This window comes from Trachypithecus francoisi, unplaced genomic scaffold (assembly GCF_009764315.1).
Source record: "Trachypithecus francoisi isolate TF-2019V2 unplaced genomic scaffold, Tfra_2.0 Lachesis_group8, whole genome shotgun sequence".
Lineage (NCBI taxonomy): Eukaryota > Metazoa > Chordata > Mammalia > Primates > Cercopithecidae > Trachypithecus > Trachypithecus francoisi.
The window spans coordinates 65,085,951-65,102,762 of NW_022681473.1; the positions used below are offsets into that span (position 1 = coordinate 65,085,951).

At 36.9% G+C, this 16,812-nt stretch overlaps 1 protein-coding gene across 2 annotated transcripts in view; it reads left to right on the forward strand.

Moving 5' to 3' along the window:
* PPME1 (protein phosphatase methylesterase 1) overlaps positions 1-16,812 on the forward strand; it is an 84,439-nt gene that overhangs the window by 45,109 nt on the left and 22,518 nt on the right. For both annotated transcript variants that reach the window (XM_033203769.1, XM_033203770.1), the window contains exons 4-6: positions 10,432-10,489; positions 11,276-11,327; positions 16,302-16,456. In XM_033203769.1, the coding sequence (XP_033059660.1) occupies positions 10,432-10,489; positions 11,276-11,327; positions 16,302-16,456 (265 nt within the window). The remainder of the gene's footprint in view (positions 1-10,431; positions 10,490-11,275; positions 11,328-16,301; positions 16,457-16,812) is intronic.

Consider the following 16,812-nt stretch of genomic DNA (forward strand, 5'->3'; position numbering starts at 1 on the left):
AGTGTTAGTTCCCAGAAGAACTATAGATAATGGATAAACTTATAAAAATGGGACTACCTTACTGTTAGCAAAATATAAAGTAAAATAAAAGAATAATACTTTTGAGAGGGGAGGCAGAACAAGATGTTGAAATAGAAGCCTCCACTTATCGTCTTCCCCACAGGAACACCAAATTGAACAAATGTTCACACAAAAAATCACCTTCATAAGAACCAAAAATCAGGTCAATGATTACAGTACCTAGATCTGTCTTCATATCACTTAAAGAGACACTGAAGAGGATAGAAAAGACAGCCTTGAATTACTGACACCACCCCTTCCCCATCCGCTGGCAGTGGTTGCGTGGAATGGAGAGAGAATCTGCGTGCTTGGGAGAGGGAGAGCACAGTGATTGTGTGACTTTGCATTGGAACTCAGTGCTGCCCTGTCACAGCAGAAAGCAACACTGGGCAGGACTCAGTCAGTTTCCATAGAGGGAGGGTTTAGACCAGCCTTAGCCAGAGGGGAATTACCCATTCCAGTGTTCTGAATTTGATTTCTGGAAAGCCTTGCCACTCAAGCTAAAGGGTTCTGGGGTCCTAAATAAACTTGAAGGGCAGACTAGGCCACAAGGACTGCAATTCCTGGGCAAGTCCTGGTGCTGTGCTGGTCTTGGAGCCAGTGGACTTGAGAAGCACATAACCTTGTGAGATACCAGGGACAGCTGGGGCAGTGCTTGCGCCATCCCTCCCCCAACCTCAGGTGGTGCAGCTTGCAGCTCTGGGAGAGACTCCTTCCTTCTGCTTGAAAAGAGGAGAGGAAAGAGTAAAAAGGAGTTTGTCTTGCAACTTGGATACCAGCTCAGCTATAGTAGGATAAGGCACCAGGCAGAGTACCAAGGCCAATTCCAGGCCCTAATTCCCAGACAGCATGACACATATTGAGCTAGAAGGGAACACCCAGTCCTGGCAAGATTCATCACCTGCTGACTAAAGAGCCCCTGGGTCCTGAATAATCAGCAGCGGTATTCAGACAGTACTTGCTGTGGTCCTGAGGTAAGACTCAGAGATGTGCTGGCTTCAGGTATGACCCAACACATTCCCAGCTGTGGTGGCTATAAGAAAGGACTCTTTATGATTGAGAAAAGGAGAGGGAAGGGTAAAGAAGACTTCATGTTGCAGTTAGTTACCAGTGGGGTAGATCTCGGACAGCATTTCTGGACCTACCCTGGGCCAGAGGGGAGCCCACTGCCCTGAAGAGCCAGTCCCAGGCCTGTCAGCATTCACCATAAGGTGACTGAGGAGCTTTTAGTCCATGAATAAACACTGGTGGTAGCCAGCCAGTACTTGACATGGGCCTGGGGTAGTTGTAGCCATGGGGAGAGACTATGCTTGTGGAAAGGGTAGGGAAGAGTAGGAAGGACTTTGTCTTGTGACTTGGATGCCAGCTCAGCTGCAGTATAATAGAGCACCAGGTAGATTCCTAAGGTTTTCAGCTCTAAGCCCTAACTCCTGGATGGCATCTCTGGACTCACCTGGGACCGGGGCAACCCACTGACCTGAAGGGAAGGACAGAAGCCTGGCTGGCTTTGCCACCAGCTGGGCCTTGAGTGAACATACATAGCCAGGCAGTGGTTACCGTAGGCCTTGGGTGAGTCCCCGTGCTGTGGTGGCTTCAGGTCTGACCCAGCACAGTACTCGTGCTGGTGGCCACAGGGGTACTTGTGTCACTCCACCCTGAGCTCCAGGAAACTCAGCACAGAGAGGGACCCCATTCATTTGGGAGAAAATGAAGGAAGAGAGTAAGAATCTCTGCCTGGTAATCCAGAGAATTCTTCCAGATCTTATCCAACACCATCAAAATAGTACCTCTGTGAGTCTGCAAGAGCTAGGGGTTTGGAGTGCCCCCTAATGCAGTTATGGCTGCAGTGACAAAAACTTAGATCACAATGCCCAAGTTTCTTTGAATACCTGGAAAGCTTTCACAGGAAGAATGGGTACAAACATACAATAAATACCTGACTCTTCAATGCCCAGTCACTGATCAATATTCACAAACATCAAGACTGTCTAGGAAAACATGACTTCACCACATGAACTAAGGCACCAGGGACCAATCCCAGAGAGACAGAGATATGTGACCTTTCAGACAGAATTCAAAATAGCTATTTTGAGGAAACTCAACAAAATTTGAGATAACAGAGAAGGAATTCAGAAAATTTATTAGGTAGATTTAACAAAGCAATTGAAATAATTAAAAAGAACAGAAATTCTGGAGTTGAAAAATGCAGTTGACGTAATAAAGAATGTATCAGAGTCTCAACATAGTTGATGAGGCAGAAGTAAGAATTAGTGAGCTTGAAGATAGGTTATTTGAAAATACACAAAGGAGACAAAATAAAAAGAATAAAATAAAAATGCAGCACACCTACAATAGAAAATAGCCTCAAAAGGGCAAATTTAAGAGTTACTAGTCTTAAAGAGGAGGTAGAGAGAGAGATTGGCATAGAAAATTTATTCAAAAAGTTAATAACAGAAACTCCCAACCCTAGAGAAACATATCAGTATTCAAATACCAGAAGGTTATACAACACGAAGCAGATTTAACCCAAATAAGACTCTCGTGGCATTTAATAATCAAACTCCCAAAGGTCAAAGATAGAGAAAGAATTCTAAAAGCAGAAAGAGAAAAGAAACAAATAATATAAAATGGAGCTCCAGTGCATCTGGAAGCAGACTTCTCAGTGAAAACCTTACAGGCCAGGAGAGAGTGGCATAACATATTTAAAATGCTGGGGGGAAAAAAAAAAAAACAAAACTTTCACGCTAAAATAGTGTATCCAGTCAAAATATCCTTCAAACATGAAAAAGAAGAAAGACTTTCCCAGACACACAAAAGCTGGAGGATTTCATCAACACCAGACTTACAAGAAATGCTAAAGGTAGTTCTTTTATCTGAAAGAAAAGGACATTAATGAACACTAAGAAATCATCTGAAGGTGCAAAACTCATTGATAAGTACACAGAATAACATTGTAATTGTTTTGTGTAAACTACTCATATCTTGAGTAGAAAGACTAAAAGAGGAACCAATCAAAAATATTAACTATGACAACTTTCAAGACATAAACGGCACAATAATATATAAATAGAAACAATAGCTATAAACAGGTCGGGCATGGTGGCTTACACCTGTAATCCCAGCACTTTGGGTGGCCGAGGTGGACAGATTGCTTGAGTCCAGGAATTTGAGACCAGCCTGGACAACACAGTGAGACTGCATCTCTACAAAAAATGCAAAAAATTGACCAAGTGTAGTGGTGTGTGCCTGTAGACCCAGCTACTTGGGAGGCTGAGGTGGGAGGATTGCTTGAGCTGGGAGGCAGTGGTTGTAATGAGCTGAGATCATACTACTGCACTCCAGCCTAGGCAACAGTGTGAGACCCTGTCTTAAAAAAGAAAAAAGAAAAGAAGTAGAGACAACAAACATTAAAAAGTGGAGTGCTGAAGTTAAAATGTAGAGTTTGTATTGGTTTTCTCTATGCTTGTTTGTTAGTTTGTTTATGAAATCAGTTTTAAATTGTCACCACTTTACAGTAATGGGTTATGATACTATTTGCAAGCAAACTCAAACCAAAAACATACAACAGATACACAAAAAATAAAAAAGCAAGATATTTAAACATACCACCAGAGAAAAACACTTGCAGTAAAGAAAGACAGGAAAGAAGGCAGAGAAGACCACAAAACAACCAGAAAACAAAGTCACAGGAATAAGTCCTTATTAATAATAACGTTGAATGTAAATGGACTAAACTTTCCAATCAAAAGACATGGAGTGGTTGAATGGATACAAAAACAAGGCCCACTGACCTGTTGCCTACTAGAAGCACTCTTTATCTATAAAGACACATATAAACTGAAAATAAAGTGAGGGACAAAGATATTCCATGCTGATGCAAACTAAAAAAGAGCAGGAGTAGCTATATGTATATCAGACAAAATAGATTCCAAGACAAAAACTATATAAAGAGGCAAAAGTCATTATATAATGATAAGGGGGTCAATTCAGCAAGAGGATATAAGTTACACATATATATGCACCCAACACTGGAACACCCAAATAGGTAAAGCAAATATTAGAGCTAAAGAAGGAGAGATGGACCTCAATACAATAAGAGCTGGAGACTTCAATACCCCACTTTCAGCATTGGATAATCGAGATAGAAAATCAACAAAAAAAATTTACCTAATCTGCACTATATGTCAAATGGACCTAATAGTTACCTACAGAACACTTCATCCAACAGCTGCAGAATACACATTCTTCTCCTCAACACATGGATCATTCTCAAGGATGGACCATGTTAGGCCACAAAACAAGTCTTGGATAACATTCAAAAAATTGAAATTATATCAAGTATATTTTCTGACCGCAATGGAATAAAACTAGTAATCAATAAGAGGAGGAATTTTGGATACTATACAAACACATGGAAAATAAACAGTATGCTCCTAAATGACCAGTGCATCAATGAAATTAAGATGGAAATTTTAAAATTTCTTGCAACAAATGATAATGGAAACACAACATACCAAAGCCTGTGAGATACAGTGAAAGCCATACTAAGAGGAAAGTGTATAGCTATAAGAGCCTACATCAAGAATGTAGAAAACCCTCAAATAACCAATCCAACGATGCATCCTAAAGAATTAGAAGAGCAAGAGCAAACCAAACCCAAAATTAGTAGGAGACAAGAAATAATAAAGATCAGAGCAGAAATAAATGAAATCAAAACAAAAAAATAGATCAACAAAATAAAAAGTTGTTTTTTGAAAACATAAAATTGACAAACCTTTAGCTAGACTGAAAAAAAGAAGACCCAAATAAATAAAATCAGATGAAAAAGGAGACATTACACCTGATACCGCAGAAATTCAAAGGATTACTAGAGGATACTATGAGCAACTATATGCCAATAAGTTGGAAAATCTAGAAGAAATGGATAAATTTCTAGACAGATACAACCTATGAAGGTTGAACCATGAAGAAATCCAAAACCTGAACAGACAAATAACAAGTAATGAAATCCAAGCTGTAATAAAAGTCTCCTAGTAAAGAAAAAATGGGACCTGGTGGCCTCACTGCTGAATTTTACCAAACATTTAAAAATAACACCAGTCCTACTCAAACTATTCCGAAAAATAGAGGAGGAGGGAATACTTCCAGTCTCCTTCTACGAGGCAAGTTACCCTAATACCAAAACCAGACAGACAAAAACAAAAACTACAGGCCAATATCCCTGCTGAACATTGATGCAGAAATCATCAGCAAAATACTAGCAAACCAAATTCAACAACACATTACAAAGATTATTCAGGCTGGGCACAGTGGTTCGTGCCTGTAATCCCAGCACTTTGGGAGGCTGAGGCAGGTGGATCACTTGAGGTCAGGAGTTCAAGATCAGCCTGGCCAACATGGTGAAACCCTGTCTCTTCTAAAAATATAAAAATTAGCCAGGCATGGTGGTATGCACTTCTGATTCTAGCTACTCAAGAGGCAGAGGTGGGAGGATTGCCTGAACTTGGGAAATGGAGGTTGCAGTAAGCCAGGATCATGCCACTGCCCTCTATCCTGGGTGACAGAGCAAGACTCCTTCTCAAAAAAAAAAAAAAAGAAAAAAAGATTATTCGTTATGATCAAGTGGGATTTATCCTGGGATGCAAGGATGGTTCAGCATATGCAAATCAATCAATGTGATACATCATATCAACAGAATGAAGGACAAAAACCATATGAACATTTCAATTGATGCTGGAAAAGGATTTCATAAAATTCAACATCGCTTCATGATTAAAAAACAAAACAAAACAAAAAAAACTTAAACTGGGTATAGAAGGGATGTAACACAATAAAAGCCATATACGATAGACCCGCAGCTTGTATCATACTAAAAGGATGATAAATGAAAAGTTGAAAGCTTTCTTCTGAGATCTGGAAAATGGCAAGGATACTCACTTTCATCACTGTTACTCAGCATGGTACTAGAAGTCTTAACTAGAGCAATCAGACAAGAGAAAGAAAGAAGGGGCATCCAAATTGGAAAGGAAAAAGTAAATTATCCTATTTTGCAGATGATATGAACTTATATTTAGAAAATCCTGAAGACTCCACCAAAAAACTGTTAAAAAATTGATGTACAAAGATTAGTAGTGTTTTTAATATGCCAACAGCGAACAATCCGAAAAATCAAGAAAGTAACCCTATTTACAGTAGCTACAAATAAAATACCTAGGAATTAACCAAAGAAGTGAAATACAATGGAATGTATAAAACACTGATGAAAGAAATTAAAGAGGACACAAAAAAGGGTACGATATTCCATGTTCATGGATTGGAAGAATCAACATTGTTAAAATGTCCATAACACCCAAAACAATCTACAGATGCGACACAGTCCCTATCAAAAATACCAATGATATTCTTCACAAAAATGAAACAATTCTGAAACTTACATAGAACTACAAAAGACCCAGAATAGCCAAAGCTATCCTGATAGAAAAGAACAAAACTGGAGAAATAACATTACCTGACTTCAGATTATACCACAGAGTTATAACAACCAAAACAGCATGGTACTGCCATAAAAACAGATGCATAGACCAATGGAACAGAATCGAGAACCCAGAAACAAATCCATACATCTACAGTGAACTCATTTTCAACAGAGGTGCTAAGAACATATGTTGGGGCAAGGACAGTTTCTTTAATAAATGGTGCTGGGAAAACTGGATATCCACATACAGAAGAATGAAATGAAACCCCTATCTCTTGCCATATACAAAAATCAACTAAAAATGAATTAAATACTCAAATTTAAGACCTCAAACTATGAAAGTACTAAAATAAAACATTGAGAAAACTCTCCAGGACATTGGACTGGAAAATTTTTTGAGTAATAACCAACAAGCACAGGTAGCTAAAGCAAAAATGGACAAATGGGATCATGTCAAGTTAAAAGGCTTCTGCACAGCAAAGGAAACAACAAAGTGAAGAAACAACCCACAAAATGGGAGAAAATATTTGCAAACTATCCATTTGACAAGGGATTAATAACCAGAATATTTAAGGAGCTCAACAACTCCATAGGAAAAAAATCTAATCCAATTTTAAAATGGGCAAAAGATCTGAATAGACATCTCTCAAAGGAATATATTCATATGGCAGACAAGCATTTGAAAAGGTGCTCAACATCACTGATCACCAGAGAAATGCAAGTAAAAACTATAATGAGGTATCATCTCACCCCAGTTAAAATGGCTTTTATGCAAAAGACAGGCAATAACAAATGCTGGTGAGGATGTGGAGAAAAGGAAACCCTCATACACTGTTGGTGAGAATGTAAATTAGTCAAGCCACTATGGAGAACAGTTTGTTGATTCAAAAAAAAACAACAACTAAAAATAGAACTACCATATAATGCAGCAATCCCACTACTACGTATATACCCAAAGGAAGGGAAATCAGTACATTGAAGATATACTACACTCCCGTGTTTATTACAGCACTGTTCACGATAGCCAAGATTTGGAAGCAACCAATGTCCATCAGTAGATGAATGGATAAAGAAAATGTGGTACATGTACACAAAGGAGTACTATTTGGCCATAAAAAAGAATGAGATCCCTGTCATTTGCAACAACATGGATGGAACTGGAGGTCATTATGGTAAGTGAAATATGCCAGGCACAGAAAAAATTCGCATGTTCTCGCTTATTTATGGGAGCTAAAAATGGAAACAATTGAACTCATGGAGATGGAGAGTAGAAGGATGATTGCCAGAGGCTGGGAATAGTGGATGGGGAGAGGGAGGTGGGAGGTGGAGGACAATTGGGGATGGTTAATGAGTACAAAAATATTTAAATAGAATGAATAAGATCTTGTATTTGATGGCACAACAGGGTGACTACAGTCAACAATAGTTTACTGTGTATTTTAAAATAGCTAAAAGGGTATAATTAGATTGTTTTGAACACAAAGAAAGGATAAATGTTTAAAGTGATGGCTACCTCATTTGCCTGATGTGATGGTTGTACATTGTTTGCCTGTATCAGAATATCTAATGTACCCCACAAATATATACCCTTACTGTGTACCTGCAAAATTTTTTAAAAAACAATACCACTCTTCACTTATCAAATTGGCCAAAATTAAGTTTGAGGATATCATGTATTTGTGGGGATACCTATTTCTCCATACTTTCACCAATACTTGATAAACCTCTAAGAACCTGTTTTGTCAGCCAAAAAAACTGTACTAATATTTTCCCAGCCAACTTCTTAAGAAGATAATATGAGATTATCTGAGATAATCTGGTGAGATTACAAAGTGATACAGAAGCATGTTATTACTACCCAGATCTTCCAGTCTTGTCTCTTGTTCTCTAGTCTAGGGTTAGGATAGTGGGCCTTCATTTTGGGTATACATTAGAATCATCTGGAGAAGTCTGAAATGTATAAATAACTTTGGCCCCTAACCCAGTTCACTTGAATCAGAATTTCTGGTGGGTTTGTACCTGGGCGGTAGTATTTAGGTGATTCTGTTATGTAGCCAGGGTTGAAAATCACCTGGAACCAGGCAGCTTGGAATTGAAAATTGGCTCTGTCACTTATTATAACAACCAAAACAGCATGGTAATGTTATTTAACCTTGGGCAAGTTACGTAATCTCTCTGTAAAATGCTGAAAATTATGTCTAAGTAGTAAAGAGTTGTGAGGAGAAAGTTAGGTAATTCATTTGAAGCATTTAGATTGCTGACTGGCACATAGATTTAGTAGACATTAGCTGCTACTGCTATTGTTGCAGTTACTGCTAAACACCATAATATTCTAGTGAGAAAATGGTTGGTTAAGTCTAGTTCTTAAATAGCTGCTTTCCACTCATCCCTTTCAGAAGTAGCAAAGTTGTAGTATTTGTGGCAAGATCTGGAGTAGCTACCCTAGATCTGCTCTGACACTTTTTTATTATCTTTAAAGCACGTGTTAGTCTGTGACTTTACTTTGCTCATTTATTTTTTTCTAGTCTTCCTCCGCCATAGTAGAATGTAGATACCATGAGAGCAGGAGTATCGCCAGTATTTTTCCCTCCTGTAACTCCATTACTCCATTGGTGCCAGATTTTTATTAGAAAGATTTGTTAAATAAATAAATGAAAATTTTGTTTTTAATATTTGTAGGGATTTTCTGACAGGCACCTATGATTGTAAATCACTGCTTTCAAGTTAAAGCCTGGAATTTCAAATACGTATTTTGTTTATGTTTTATAAACCTGGCTCTATTATCTACAGAAATCAAGCAAATTAATACTATCTTTGCCACTTAATTTTATTTCTAACATATGGATTTGTTTTTGTCATTGAAGGCTTTACTGTCACTAAATAACTCCTGTAAATTAGCAAATAACTTTCAGGAACAAACAGCAAAGTATAGTAGAATTTCATTCCATTGTTGTCTTTAAACGGTATTCATTAGTTAGAGTAATAGAAATAGAATCAGACTTGATTTTCTATGGGATTTTAAAAATATGACTTAATCTGACTTGTTTTGTGATTTACTTTGACTTTTATATTGGTAACTTACCTTGGGTCTAGTTCTGTTTTTACTTTTAATTTGTTATGTGACCCTGGGCAAATAATTTTCTTTCTCTTGACCTCAGTTTTCTCGTTCATAAAATGTGATGGTTAGACTAGACAGTTCTCTTATTTTATTTTTAAAAGTTAAAATTTGTTGACATTTGGTAGCCCTAATTGTGATATATTATTGTCAAAGAATCCAATTTAGTTGAGGAAGAAGATCCCCAATTATTTCAGATTTCTTTCAACCTCTAAAATTGTACCTCCCCCATGATATTATGATTTCCTTTTCAATACATTTTTAACAGGAACACAAACTTGTATGTTCTGCAGTATCTGTCTTAAGTGAATCTTAAGAAGACTCTTCCGTGACTTCTACTTTCAGCACATTTCATGATTTGAATGTCATGTTTCTGTGATGTCCTGAGCCAAGATATAAACTGACTCACCGTCCTTATTTAAGGGATTCTCTCTCCAGAGTAAGGAAAAGATATCCAAAGAATATAGATGAAAACCAGAGCTCAGAGGGTCATTGTCTAAAGGCTCTTAACTGTATGTGTCAAGAAAGGATAGGAGGAATTAAGATTGAAAGAGGGATTTAAGTAGAGAAAGCCATATTTTTGTGGGACAGAACCACAGTATATGACAAAACTAGTAGAAAATCATCCTTTCATTTTGCTTAAAAGTAGAAAGTCTTTTGATTCTCTTGGGTCCTTTGAATTCTGATGGCAGTTCATTTTACAAAGTTATCATTGGGAATTGGACAAAATTTGTTATCCTAAATGTATCTTAACTACTTTTCCTTTTCCTTTTTCTCCTAGGCAGCGATTATTAGTAGAGTTCAGTGTAGGATTGTGGCTTTGGATCTGCGAAGTCATGGTGAGTAAAGTTCTTAATTAGCCATTTACTGGATTATAGTCATCAAGCCCCTTTAAATAGTCGTAACTATTAGAAATTTCAACATGGCCATAAAATTACCTTGTCTATTCCATTTGGGTTTTTTTTTTTTTTGGAGATGGAGTCTCATTCTGTCACCCAGGCTGAAGTGCAGTGGCACAATCTCAGCTCACTGCAACCTCTGCCTCCTGGGTTCAGGCAATTCTCCTGCTTCAGTCTCCCTAGTAGCTGGGATTACAGGTGTGCACCACCATGCCCAGCTAATTTTTGTATTTTTAGTAGCAACAGGGTTTCACATGTTGGCCAGGCTGGTATCGAACTCTTGACCTCAAGTGATTCATTCACCTCTGCCTCCCAGAGTGCTAGCATACCAGGTGTGAACCACTGTGCCCAGCTCAATTTGGGCATTTTGAAGGAAGTCGTAGCTTCTAGTCTTTACAAATGTATGTGTATGTGTATATGTTAAAGTTTTATTTATAGTATTTATTTTTGTATTTTATATGTGTTAAGCTAAGAATATGTCCTTTAAAGTAACCACATTCTTATGCTGATGTATAAGGAATGTGGATAAATCTTTGCTAGGCTACTGTAATTACCCTTCTTAGGATAACTGTAAAGATTTGTCTATAGAAAATCCTTGCTAAACTCATTGTGTAAAATTATAAAGTCCTAATCCATTGTCCAAAGATGATGTTTTTAAAAGAGAATTCTTCTGCTTTTCTAATTCCTGTCTGTGGGAATTTTATTTTAAACATATTTTCATTTTAGGTGAAACAAAAGTCAAGAATCCTGAAGATCTGTCTGCAGAAACAATGGCAAAGTAAGTAACCAAATATTTCTTACACATTGCCTGTCTCCCATCACTATTATAAATAGTACTATAACTTTATCACTTTCCTGATGAGATTGTTGGAGAATAATTACCACAAGAAACATTTTACTTCTGTTCTCTCTCCTCTACTTTTGGTTTCTCCTTACTATTTAATCTTGAAAGAAACCTGCATCTTTCTTGGTATGTCCAATGCAATGATCATCATATAAAGCACATGAAAATTCTTCAAGGCACAGTTTAGTTTGTGAAGGTTTTGTTTTCTTTTTGAAAGTTTTGAAAGTTTTGAAAGTTTTCTTCTGTTGATGGAATTGCATTGAATCTGGATACCTATCATAGACTCATGCTTGGAAAAGTAGTTGTATGCAAGAGGCCTTGAGAGTTTCTCTTTCGGGTATCCTGTGCATATTCTTCGTCTTATGTCATAGAAAGATGAGAACATGATATTAAAAAAATGACAGTTATACCCTGGGCCTAAAGTAAAAAATGAATGTAGCGTATACAGTGGCTCTCAAAACTGCTCACTCATCAGAATCACTTGAGAAGTTACGAGACATACAGATGACTTGAACCTACCCCAGACCTACTTCTAGCAGTGGGGTCTGGACATTTATATTTTGATAAAGCTCTATATAGGAATCTGATGGAGCCAGTTCAATGACTGTTGTTTGGGAATCACTGACCTATAGCATAAATAGGATTCTTCTAGCCATTTTGCTTTAATACATACTCTCTCAGGTATTTGGTCACTTTGGCCAAAAATATCTTGCCCTCTTTTACTTTAGCAGCTTTAATTTAAGAATAAACTTTTTCCTTCAGAGCCCAAACTGATGTAGCAATAATTTTAATATGTTATTTTTTCACTGTCTACCTGGAGATAGTTGTTTTAGTATTATGGTAGGTGTTATTTGTGTACTTTTTTATTAGCCAGCTTTCATTAAAGTATAAACTAAGTGTTTATTAATAATAAATCATTAACTTATTTTGTGTAATCATTTATTGAAATTAATCCTCATTATTAACTCTGTAATACAGACATATCCTTGTACAGATGAGGAAACTGGCTCATATAGGTTGAATAACTCTATAAAGTCACACAGTCAGTAGATTGAATTTATGGTCATTCAACTATAGTCCTTGTCAGAGAGAGAGAGAAAGAAATAATGTGTATAGTATGAGTATCATTCCACTCAATGAACATATGCCTTAAAAACTATGAAAAGAGAGGTAAGAATCTGTTCCCGCAATTATTCCTACTGCCTTTGTTAATATGACAGCAATATATCCTTAAACAGTCAAGCCTGTTAGTGATACCTCTAGGAAGATTTGTGAATGATTTTTAAGGAAGTAAAGGGTTTCTTGACTTTTAACAAAAAAGTGAAATACATCATCTGAGTGTCCAGGCAGTCAGACAAATTGATGATGATGCCTTGGTTGACATTCTAGGGGAGACTGAACAATTAATTGAGAACCTTAAGGAAACATGGACTAAATAATAATGTTTCAGTCTAGGCTCATCAGGAGAGAGAAACAACATAGTAAACTGTATAAGTAAAGTTGAATATAAATAATTATTCACAATAACAGGGGATTGGAATGAGAGATTGGTAGTAAGAAGTAAAGAAAACTCTTAATAATATAGGAAAGCAGATATAAGGAACAACCACTCCTCCCTTGGGCTGAGGGAGTACACCTAGGGTTGAGATCCAGACCTTGTTGGAGAATGCATAACCATGGCTTACCGAAGGTTAGAACTTGCTGAAAATCTGCCCTTTGGAACCTGACAGAATTCTGCCCTCTAAGGTACAGGAAAAGCTATTCTTGGGGAGGTATCTCACCAGAGGCACTTGGCTACAAAAACACTGGGTAGGGGAAGGCTAGAGTACTGGAGAAGCCATTTGTGCAGGAGGAATTGTGCAGGAATTGGCAGGAGTTGGATACTGGGGGAAGTTCTGTGTTTCTCTAGCCCCCTCCATTAACATAGCTTAACATCATGCCTACTGGCAAAGGAAAAATATTTAAAGGCCTCACTCACACCTGTTTTTGTAGAGCAGGCAATGAAGGATGAATTGGAGTTGAGGTAGTAAGTTGTTAACTGGCACCAAAAAAATTTTTTAATGATAAAAATCATCCACAGTAGATGAAGATGATGACCAAGAATCAAAAGGGCGAACAAACTGGATTCTTGCTGAAATTATCCAAGCAGTCAAACATTTATGTGATTTCTGAATTCAGTTACTCTGTGGAAAAAAAAAATCTCAAAATGGGCATACTTACTATCAACTGCAGAACCTAAATACTCCATAGGAAAGTATGTGAAAAAGCCAAATTTGAGCTTGGGTCATTCTGATATTCCAGTTTCTGTGATACACAGTAATGCTTCTCAGAAAAGTAACCTAGCATTAAAATATGACCGAATCCCTTTAAAAAGCATCCACCAAAATTGTGATACATCCAGTTACAGTCTGGATTTGCAGGTAACCCTTGCTACTTCATCTTTATTGTATTTCTCTGGATTTTCAGGACTTACCTCAAGTAAGGTACTTGTTGACTGAATGCTCTGCTTGATTTTAATAACAATAAATTTCTCTTGGTGGTAGATGATGAAGTGATTAATCGTAACTACCTTCTACCTGGGTAAATATGCCTTTTCTAAGCTCAGACATGATGTTCAGTTGGTGTGTTTCAGACCTCTCTACCTTTGTGCATGAGGCGGATACTGCAGAACTCCTTCAATTCAGTTAATGTGTATTTTAAGGAGAATTGGACTTAGATAGTCGTCCATAGCATCCTTTTATTTTACTCATTATTTGTGTTATAGCAACCGAAAGTTTCTTGGAATTGTTCAAGAATTATCCTGGAAATTACATGTTGATATTTAATATAAACATGTTTTAAACTTTAGTCTTTTCTTTAAAAAAAAAAAAAAAAGTTTGCCCCCAAAATTATATCCAGTGTTGTTTTAGATTAATTGAGCATATAATTTTTTTCTGGTCTGTTATTTTAATATGCAGAATTAGCTTTGGAATACTACCTGTTTTATTTTTTAGAAACTGTATGTATAATAATTTCCTCTGTGTTACTTACTCTAAAGACCACTTATTATCAAGTCTTTGTTCCTGATATTTTCCAGTGGCCTCTGGGCAAAGGCATCATAGTTTTGACTTCATGAAATTACTCTGAATTCACAGTACCCTATGCCAAGGGGAGATGGCTTTACCATTTATACCTGAGGTTGCAATTTTTTGAATTTTTGCAATCAGAACTTGGTGATGACTTTGGGCAGTAGAATATAAATAACTCCCACATGCTTAGTGTTCCAATAGTGCATAAATTGGTTAACCCATTGAAACACTGAAAATATGTTTCAGTGAGGTAGTAAGAAAATGCAGCTCTTTTTACTTGGTAGAAATGCAGTAATATATTTATAGACCCAGTGAGATTAATTGATTAATACAGACCCTTCTAGACAGGGCTGCTGAAGGATTACATTAGGTGACGTCATAAGAAAGTTTTATAGCACAACTGAAAAAGAAGCACTAAATAAGTATTAGTTCTCTTTTCTTTCCTTCATATCATTTTGTCTCCTGGAGAGAATTTTGTGTTCGTATAGAAGCAGCACTGGTGTCAGAGAAGCTTGGACTTTTCATCTTAACTATTTGTTATCGCTTTGGATGACTGCCTGAACCGCTTCACTTTCTGTCTTAATCTTAAATTTAAGTCCGAAGGAATATTAAACCATTTGTTTTCACTTACAAAGTTTGGTGGCCTCCCTATCTCCCATTCAGATTGTCTACAATTGCCGAGGCTACCCTATTCACTCCCGCAATTGTTGTATGAGATTTTAAAAATCAATTCCTACAGAACTAATAACATTTGCCTTTGCCATTATGAATACTGTAGAGATTATATATGAAAGTCTGTGTTCCTACATTGACACTTGCTATATTGGTTAACACTGTGTGAGTGCGCTTAAGGTATGTAGTGACACTCAGCAAGACAAAACTTTCTTTTGAAGTTGAACCAGCCACTCCCAAAAGAAGGGAGTAGAACTAGCCTAAAATATATGTATATAATAAGGCAGTAGAGCCAGTGGGTCTCCAGAAACACACCTTACTGTTCTTATCCACCTATTGCTATAGCAAGGAAGGCCTACATGCAATTAAAAACCAAACTTCATACTTCAGTTCTAATTTTCAAAGCTTTAAAATTGGTCTTTGTTAAACAGATCCATTCATAATTGAAGACTAGAACCAAAGCCAATAAAATGAGCTCTGAACACCTTTCTAGTTTCTCAGAGCACTATACTTACATTTATGTTCATCCTTCAAACAAATGAGAAATTGTAAATAATAACATTTGTAAAGCATTTTACTCTGTCGAGGTGTTTTCTTGTTCACCTCTCAGTTAATCCTCAAAGCAATCCAGAGCAGTCAATGATATTTTTCTCTTTTTTTTATAGATGTTGAAACTCAGTTTCTAAGAGATTAAGTAACTAAGATCACATAGTGAAAAATAAACTGAGGCTGGAGCTCATCTTGTGATTTCGAGGTTTACTACATTATAATGCTTAATAAATTTTTTTTCTTGTTTTATAGATGGGAAAATTGAAACAGAGTAGTTAAATGATTTTTCCAGAGTTTCAATCTTAGGTTCAAAATAAAGGTATATGTTTACATAATTGTACTACATATGTGGAACAGTGAAAGTGTGATGTAAAGGAAAATTCAGTAATTTGAGTTCTTAGTCTTTTACCTGCCATTTATCAGGAGAGCTAGGTGTGTGGCTACACATATTGATACTGGGGGCATGTTAGAAGATTTACATAGGTATGTTTGTAAGATGGCCCAATAGACTTTTACAGTTTCTCAGCACTGTTACACACCAAAGGAAGGAACTGGGAAAGAAAACCGTTTTTATAGTGTTGTCCGAAAGCATTCTTATATCTTTTTCTTCTCTTTACAGAGATGTTGGCAATGTGGTTGAAGCCATGTATGGGGACCTTCCTCCTCCAATTATGCTGATCGGACATAGCATGGGTGGTGCTATTGCAGTCCACACAGCATCATCCAACCTCGTACCAAGCCTCTTGGGTCTGTGCATGATTGATGTTGTAGAAGGTGAGTTTTCTTAGCACTGACCAAATCAGGATTTCACTTATAAGATACATCCATGGTAGATTATTACCTTGTCTTAGTTTATTGTTGATTTCATTCACCTTGAAATATGTCCCTCTGTCTTTACATCCTTTTTAAGTTTATACAAGATAACCGTTTTTCCATGTCATCAAAAACTCTTCATTAACATATTTTTATGACTGCATACTATTTCAGTCCTATGTATGTCCCATAATTGTATTTAATCATATAAAAAGAAGCTGCCATGTCTTTTCTGACTGAGCTTCAGAAGTCACACTGCTGCTTGTGAATGTAAGTCATCCTCTTCAGTGTGAGGGCATGACATAAAGGAGTGAATA